This window comes from Geospiza fortis, unplaced genomic scaffold (genome assembly GCF_000277835.1).
Source record: "Geospiza fortis unplaced genomic scaffold, GeoFor_1.0 scaffold23, whole genome shotgun sequence".
In the NCBI taxonomy this organism is placed as follows: Eukaryota; Metazoa; Chordata; class Aves; order Passeriformes; family Thraupidae; genus Geospiza; species Geospiza fortis.
This window is the reverse complement of record NW_005054303.1, coordinates 4,516,858-4,525,606: the sequence shown is the minus strand read 5'-3', so window position 1 is coordinate 4,525,606 and position 8,749 is coordinate 4,516,858. Positions and strand designations below refer to the sequence as shown.

Below are 8,749 nucleotides of genomic sequence, written 5' to 3'. Positions count from 1 at the left end.
GCACATTGCACTGTCATCTCTTACAGTCTGAAATGATACTAACCCCAGCTATTTTTCAGAGGCCACATCTACAATTTTAGCTAAGGGCAGTTGCAGGAGGCTCTTGGGACCACACAGTCTCCTCTATGCTCAGAAGCCTGCAAGTACAGCCACAGTGTCCTTCAGGACCTAAGTGTCCAAGGGGGCACAGGAACATTCATACACTGCTTGGAGCACTCACAGGCTGGCCTCAGGAGTGGGGAACAATGCTAGGTGAGCTGAAGCTAGGAAACACTGGCATTTCTTCATTTGGTAAAGACTTAGGCAATTAAAAAAAAAAAACAACTTCTCACAGCATGCTTAGAATAAACAGTCATTCTTTATCATACAAAGTCACACCTTACATATAAATAATTTGAATGTCTTGCTCTTTCACGGAAAGTAACAGAGAAAAACCTTCAAGGTTGATACATGGGAGCTGGTATTAGAAATCACATAGGATTGACCCCAAATCCTGCATCCAAACACACAGATATTTGGGTCCAGTGTTGACATGTACACCACTTCCCGACCCTGCATGGAAGGAACTGAATCAGGACCCTCCTTGGAGGACCACCCCCATCATCAACCTCTGGTTATGGGTCCCAACCCTGCAACCTTGGCATCATCACTGAAATCCAGTCCTTTACATTTGCAGTAGTAAGAAAACCCAGTCTGTAGCTGCAGAAAGAGCCCTTGCCTTCTCCAAAGTGCATTATCTGTAGAGTTTTGGAGGGGAATGAAGTAACTAAGCCTACCCAAGCTGGATCCCTTGCAGCTATTTCTATTTCTTGGCTGACAAGCTGTCCAAAGCAGCAAAGCTAAGTATTGTACAGTCTAGCAACATCTGACTAAAACTGAGACCATTTATGTGGAACAGCAGTGTGGGAACAGAAAAGAAGCTAGTGGAGCAGCAATGAGAAATTTGAGCTTTGATCAAGGAGACAGCAGCATTTGACTCTATCTGAGCTGGCAGGGAGATCCCATCCCAAAGCAAAATAAAACATGTCATTCTTTCCAGCAGATGAAATTCTCCCCAGCAGTTTTTCCTCCCAGGATCATTTTATGTGATCTCATTGTCTTTAAAGTCTTTCCCCTGAGGAAGCTGAACGTTTAATATAGACCACGGCGTTGGTATCCGGTACCAAATCAGTCCAGCCACTCTGAAAGGAGGCGAGTGGGCGTCCTGGAAAGGAAATAAAAATGCAAGTTTAATAGAGGGGAGAGGTTCACCTTGACCCATGCTATTTATTGCAAAAGGCACAGGAACACACTGCTTGCTCAATGGAGGGTCACTCTGCCCTGCCATAGATGTGTTTTACACTCCCAGTAAATTCCAGATGCTCAGAGTGTGCAAAAGGAATGCATCATCCAACCCCAGAGGCTTTTACATCTTGCTTTGCTTTACCAAGCAGCCCCAGGAGAGACCAGCACATTCCCACAGCTCTCATTAATCCAGCTGGCAAACTTAGGCACTTGGCATTTCAGCCACACAGTTCTGGCATCCTTGGCTGCAAAGATGACCCATGAAACTGCAAGGAAGAAAAATACCAGGAAGGGAAGCACTAAAGACCTCAGGCATGGTGCAGGACGTCAGGGATCAGCACCCTAGCAAGGCACTGCAGAAAGGGTCCCTGTCCCAGTGCTTCTCCTGCATCCTCACCGTGGTTTCAAGCAGGATTCCTTCCAGGCAGGACTACACAGAGCACCAACAGCTGCCCTGTGAGGCAGCCAGATGTGCTGTGCTAGGCACAACTCACACAATCCATTGCTGCTGTGGAACTTGGTGGCTTAAAGAGATTTATGTTGCATCCATGTAAATGCTCCTATGTAACCAGTTTGCCACATGCCAATTGCACACAAGCCCTCAGAAAAGCTGCATTTTTGATAGTTTAGAGGGTTTTTTAAAATGTCATGTGAACTGACAAAACATGATTCTTCAGCATCATTGTGAGTGAAAACACTCATTTACCTCATTTAGTGTTTTACTTCAAGAAACAATTTAGCCCACGCTTGAAGTGTCAGCTAAATGAGATAATTTAAAATAATTCTGAAAACATGCTAACTCTAAGAGGCTATAATCAGAGCTAATTACAGGGACATTCTGGAAATCCCTTGGCTTGGGGCTTTAGTTTTGATAAAGGGGATAACAACTTGTAAGCTATGATTCTTTTAATTATAACAATAGTAACCACCTTCTTTTACACAGCTTCTTTCATCTCTAAAATCCCCACAGCTCTGCAAACTATACATACCACAGGGATTGTTTAGCCTAACACCAAAGTGAAGCCATCTCTGCAAGAAATGAGTTGGTGTTTAACAATACCTGGCAGTCCTGAGCAACATTTGTAGAGGAAAAAAGGTGCAGAGGGAGAACATAATTACTCTTGTGTCTCCTTACAAACACTCAGGGGATTTCTGGATGCCCACAGTGGCAGCCATCTGAGCTTGAGGATAAGGAAGGCAGCTTTTAGATGTGCCTGTAGGCTCAAGGCACTCTGGAGGAAGGCAGCAGTACCACGTGCCAGCACCCTGTCACCCTGCCTGTCGGGACTCAGGACATCCCTCTGGTGCTCAGAGTTGCTGGAACCCCTGCCACGGGGCTCAGAGACCCTGGCACACAGCCCAGAACACCTGTGGATTTGATTATGACCCGTGGAGCAAATTGCCAGCTTTGTATGAAGACCTGAAAGCCACAGAAGTTTAATAATAAAGTTATCACTGGGATTTTGGGAATTTTGGGATTTTTAGAGAGGGGGTTTTGGGAACAAGATGGAAGGACTTGGGCGTGTCTAGCCTTTCTTCTTCTTCTTCTTCTCTACCTCCATCTTCTGCTGTGATGCTGGCACTTTGGGATTGGTTTAGAATAGAATCTCACTGTCTAACATAGGTGATAGGTATTGGAAAGTAATTTTAAACATGTTATATGTAGTTTGTAGTATAAAGAGACAACACCGCCCCAAGGGCGGTCAGAGTGCCGCTGGCTGCCCTGCTGAGCGGACCTCGGCTGGGCAGGAGAAAAAACTTTTATAGATAAGATAAAATAAACAACTCTGAGACCGAAAACTGAAGAGCTCTGACTCATTCTTTGAACGCACGGGCCGAAACAGAGACTTTTCACATATCTCAGGGCTGCAATTAACTGCAGCACTCCTGAGACCTGCCCAAGCTCACCTGTCCAGGTCCTGTGCTGGGTGACAATGAAGCTTTGACAGTGCAGCTGGGAGTTGCAGATGGCAGCGGCCTCCTCAGGGCTGTGGACGGACAGCAGGCAGCCCAGGTGGCTGTAGGAGGGCCAGCACTTGTGGCCTTCTCCTTCCACCGTCCGGAAACCCTTCAGGGAGATGTAGTCTGGGGACAGAAAGAGGCTGTTTGGGGAAACCCTCCAGTTGCACTTTCAGAGGCTGGCCACACCACACAATCAGTGAAACTCAAAAGAATTGCAACGCTGACAGACTGAACTGACCTGCCAAGGTGGAGTGAGGTGGAGCTGCAAAGTTAAAAGAAACCCAAATCTTGCTCTTTGGTTCTGCAGTGGAGCACAGGACTGCAACTCCCCCAGAGATGTAGGACAGGGGTCAAGGGCGAAGGGAGAGGGGTGCCACTGCAGGGCTGGGTGAGAGGAGGAGGCTGCTGTGCAAAGCCACAGGCTCTCCATGTTTTCCCTGGAGGAGTCAACCTCCAAACAGCCTCTCCTACACCCCAGCCTCAACAGCAGAAGCTCGTCACAGATCCAGCACCAAGCTACATGGGGCACAGACTGACCCACCCATCACGGTGCCACCCACAGAAACAGGAGATTGAGGAACCCCCCTGGGGGAAAGGGAGGCCAGATCCTGCTCCTGACAAAAGACCTGACAAGCCTGAGCAGGTGTTGTTCAGGCTATTGTTCACTGACTGCTAGGAGTCTCTCCCCACCTTCCCACACCTCTAGGATGGTGATCATTTTGGCACAGTGCGAAGCCAATAGACAGGTGTTGTTGGAAAATACCAGTAATTCCTGTTAAAGCTGCTGGTCCTTCCATGCAAATGACCAGATATCTTTGCTTATAACAGTGCAAATTATAGTTCTTTCACATGCAAAGAGATTTCCTTCTGCAAGCCACCATCACCCACCACCTCATGTGAATGCTCAGGAAAACGCAAGCCACAGTAACCACTGGATTTTTGAAATTTTCCTTTTGATCAACCTCATCTCTACCACTGAATGGATCCTTTACAGAGGAATGCACCTCATAAAGGCACATTTATCCATCCACAGGTCCAACAGAAAGATCTTCAGAGAAAAGGAACTTAGAGGGCATGAAGGCTCCAGATAACCTGCCACATTCATCTTGGTGCTGTCACCTCCCCACTCTATGTTTCCATAATTTGTGCTCAGCAGACAGAAGCCACACAGTCAAATGGGAAGTTTGAATATCAGCCCAGAAAACTGGTCTGTTGGCCCAAAGGATGATAGCCCAAGACAGGAGCCACTCAATCCCAAACACATTCCCCTGAGACACTGATGTTCATTATAAGAGTATTTAGAAGCAGTGCAAACACATGTCCATGCAGATTGTCTGCACTGCTTTTACTTTGCAAAGCACAGGTTTTCAAAACCATACATAGCTCCCATGGATTAAAAAAAAAACCACAAAAACCTGTTCAAAAAAAAACCACTTCTGGTGCTTTTTCTAGTGACTATAAACTGCCTAAATGTAGGGGAGATCGGAATTTGACCAGTTACCAAGTGCCTCGCTCCCTCAGTAGTTAGTGTACTTAGAGCATTCAAAATCAACTACCTTTCAAAAGAAGAGGTCTTTTCTGAAGATAGAGCCCAGACTTGTACAGATGTAAAACCTTTTCAAAAGCTCTCAGGGTTTCATTTATTCCATATCGTAAATCACCTACATTTAAGGAAAAAGATGACAAAGATAAACAATTCCATGAAATACCATTTAGAGACTTCTAATAAAGAAGTTTATGAATATTAGCTGGTACCTGTTGCATTCAGAATATCACTCAAAAGGGGCCGCAAAGCTGGTGGTGCAGAGTGTGGCAAAAGATAGGTGAAAAAATACCTGCAAAAAATCCCACAGGCTGATTAGAATACAGTGCCTTCATTTCCCTGGTGATTAGGTTGTCTACATTTTCCCGTGACTTGATTATCCATATGCAGCTAGTAAGTCTGCTTTGGTTACAAAGCTGTGTTTGAGCACATCTTGGTGCCTCTGATGGTTCCTGTGAGTTGGGCTGAAAGCCTGCTCCTTGCTGCATGAAATCTACCTTGCAAAGCTTCATGCAATAAAGCTTCCCCTCATTCCCCTGGGCCATTTTTGTATACTAAGAAATGTATTTCCCACCAAAAAAAAAAAAGACCTGTCTAAAAGAATACTCATACAAGATCCTTCTCTTGCCCTGAAAAGGTTTGACCTTCTTACTGCCCCTGAAAAGTCAGGATGACTCATTTCCTGACCCTTCCACAAAATTCCTGTCCTAGGGAACAAGTGCACAAGAGACAGGGGCAACTGCAAGGCTGCAATAATCTATGCAGGGATTTACCCTTTAGCACTGAATCCTGGAAATGCAGGCTCCCTTGCTAAGTCCTTCTGTGTAAATATCCAGCTGCCAAGGCTTCCCTCCAGGATGTGACCTGCCAAGCATCAGTGGTGAGGAAAAGTCCCTGAGTTTTCAGCTGATGGCCCAAGTGAAGTGCTGTAGCAGCCTCAGTCCCTTGCCTTTACCTGCCCCCTGCTCTCCCACAGGAGCCCACAGGGAGATTCAGAGATGAAGGGAAGCACTGGCCAGCCTGTTCCCAACAACAGGACTGAAAGCTGGTGGGGTTTGGCAGGTAGCCTGCACTGCCACTGCTTTCAGCAAGCACAGCCTGTAGATGTCAAGCACCAGGGTTTGTTTGGCAAACAGCAAATTTACAGGTGCAAGCTCTGGGGCAAGTTTTTAGAGGGCGTTGGGGAAAGGGAGCAGCAGAAGAAAGATGCCTTCATTCCCACCAGACAACAACTACACAATTTTCCTACCTTATAAGGAAAATAACTTGCTTCAAAGTGATTCTTAACTATCCTCTGACAGAGGTGAGGGGAATCACCACATGGAAGAAGAACAAGGTGCTAGAGGCTGCATGGCAGGGCATGAGCTCAGCCACCCCAAATCTTCCCCCATGCAGCTGGACATACCGATATGCATTGAACAGATTCTTCTTTTCATTTATTCCTTCACATTTCCCAGCCACGGAGCACTTGAGAGGGAAACTTTTGGTAGGGAAGTCGAGTGTGCAGTCATTATCTTCCTTGCAAGACAGCTCCTCGGTGCTAGCATCATCCATGTCTGTCACTTTTAGGTTTCCATCCACCATAACAAACTGCCTTGGCTGGAAATCCAAGAGGGCTATTGAACCCAGGGGGGAATGTGCCAAGTAAAACAGCAGTTTCACAAGACTCAGGCAAATCTGAGAAAGAGAAGATGAATATGCATGGGAAAAAACAGATGAAAAACAGCTATTAAATTGGAAGTAGAACAAAGGGGAGGGCATTCAATGAAATTAAAAGAGAAAAAAGGCATACAGAACTTAAAAGGTAATTATATGTATGCTACAAAATTTATTATCAACATTGCCACAGGATTTGACTGGTAAGTAGTTTAGCAACATTTTTTAAAAATGTGTGTACACAAAAAGAGACATTTGCAGTTAGAAGAGCTAGAGGAGAAAGCTGTGAGGAAAACAATAGCAGTCTTCATGTTTCAGGAGCTATATTGATTTGCTAGCTGAAATCAGAAGGGTTTTTCCCAGTCTGGCATAAAATTAATAGATTCCCCTCCCTTCCCCCATGCTGCTCAATACAGACTGAGGCTCCATGGTCATTAATACCAGATCCATGCCTTGCTGCATCCCTCAGCAGTATGAATTTGGGCACACAATCATGCTTCTGAAGAATTAGTCAAGGCTTGCAATGTATTTATTGCCAGCTTTTTTGCTTTTATGACAACTTTCTGGCAGCAGTGAAAGGCCAGACAATACCTGACCCAGCAGAAAGCTTGGTAAATTATTTTTAAACAAACCAGAGCTAGAGAAGTGCATTTATAATGCACCAGCACTTTGCTCAAGCAGCTTTTTGCAGCAGTTTTCATTCAGTATCAGGAGCCCTGGCATCAGCAAAGTGCATCCTCAGCTGGGTGTGCCAGGCAGCCCCACGTCACCCCTCGCCACTGCCGATAGCGATCTGTGCAGGCGCGAGGGTTTTTTCCCTTGGAACAGCTCGCACCATCCCTGGTATCTGATGTGGCTCATAACAAGGGAATCCCGTATGTTTAGACACCCTAATTAGGAAACAGGACTAGACAGTGCCAGGGTAATTCTGAGGTAGTGTCTTCTGCAGTCAAGAGGTTGTTAAAATCTCTAATGCCACCATACCAAACTTTACCACCAGCTAATCCAGCATCATGGGAGACTTTGGCACGCTTAAGAAGATGAGGTGCTAGGAAAGCTATGTAGAAGCCAGTCTGGAATTGAAGAAAGTAAAACTCCCCAAGCCAAGAGAAATGACTGTGGAAGCTCTGATGCTATTTTAACTTGTTTAGTGAAGCAATCATAAGAATCCCAGCTTTGCATCCCACAGCTGAGCGAGCGGTTGCCACACTCCCCCTCTGGCTCAGACGGCAAGGCTCCCCTTCAGCGTTCAGGACCACGTGCAGACAGAAATTTTATTTTAGGACTTTTGTTGTGCTTTTATTTTGCCCAAAGCATTTCTTGCTGACACTAAGATACCCTTGCTTTTCTACACGATGGGGTTTTTTTTTTTGCCTCCTGGCACCCAAACAAGTAGTATTGAACCCCCAATTGAGCCCTAGAGGCAAACTGTAAAACAAGCTATAACCAAAGTAAGTGCCATGTCACAAGTCATTTATATGCCTGGGGAGCATATGGGTCCCTGTGCAGGATGCCTAGGGGATGAGGCAGATCTCACTAGAAAGGCTGCAATCCTAGCACCTGTAGCAGAAGGAAAGCAATTTAGTAGCGATTTTACTACAATAATTCCTAAAGGGCCAAAATCAGAAACACCACATAAACACATGGTGAGGGTCAGCTTGCTCAGCTTGTTGCCTGGAACAGGTAACACCCAGCAAACCACAGACTCGGAGCATGGTGATGTGGCTTTCCCAAGTCAGACTCGGGTTGCCGAGCGCATCCTGACCAAAGTCCTTCTGCAGATATATATATATATATATATATATGTATATAGAGAGAGAGGCAAAACGAACGTTATCGTGTTATCGAAGGTATTAACCACCGCCTCACCACCGAGTACAATTTTGTGTCTATCTCCTCCCAGATGAAGTTCTTTTAACACCCTTCTATAGAGAAAGAAACTAACCGTGAGATACCAAGCAAGGACTGTGTTAATGTGATTTTAAAGGAATGAAAAGGAAACGATTTACAGACAATTTGCGGGATCAAACGGAGTGTCAGCAGGAGAATCCCGTTTGTCCCAGCGGTCACCACCGGCTCTTCGCCGCTTTGCCCAGTTTGTGGTCTAAAAGCGACTGATAAAACTCCTTTGCTTTGTTTTCTTACTTTAAATCTTTCCTCCCAGGGGGTCTGCAGGAGCTGAATCATCTCCAGCGGGGATCCCAGCTCCAGCATGGCTGTGACCCGTAGCTCAGCATCTCCGCTGTTGTCATAGCATTGGCCGTGCAGCTGTGGGAGAGCAGAAGCCACGGTCGGGGCGATGTC

The 8,749-nt window shown here is 45.9% G+C and overlaps 1 protein-coding gene across 1 annotated transcript in view; it reads right to left on the bottom strand.

Annotated features, from left to right (window-relative positions):
- Nucleotides 1–339: 339 nt before the first annotated feature.
- LOC102044504 (extracellular tyrosine-protein kinase PKDCC-like) overlaps nucleotides 340–8,749 on the bottom strand; it is a 14,299-nt gene continuing 5,889 nt past the window's right edge. Inside the window, exons 2-7 of the mRNA XM_014311806.2 lie at nucleotides 8,591–8,713; nucleotides 6,195–6,466; nucleotides 5,002–5,081; nucleotides 4,803–4,907; nucleotides 3,193–3,369; nucleotides 340–1,204 (exon numbers count right to left, since the gene is read on the bottom strand). Of these exons, the coding sequence (XP_014167281.1) occupies nucleotides 1,101–1,204; nucleotides 3,193–3,369; nucleotides 4,803–4,907; nucleotides 5,002–5,081; nucleotides 6,195–6,466; nucleotides 8,591–8,713 (861 nt within the window). The 3' untranslated portion in view covers nucleotides 340–1,100. The remainder of the gene's footprint in view (nucleotides 1,205–3,192; nucleotides 3,370–4,802; nucleotides 4,908–5,001; nucleotides 5,082–6,194; nucleotides 6,467–8,590; nucleotides 8,714–8,749) is intronic.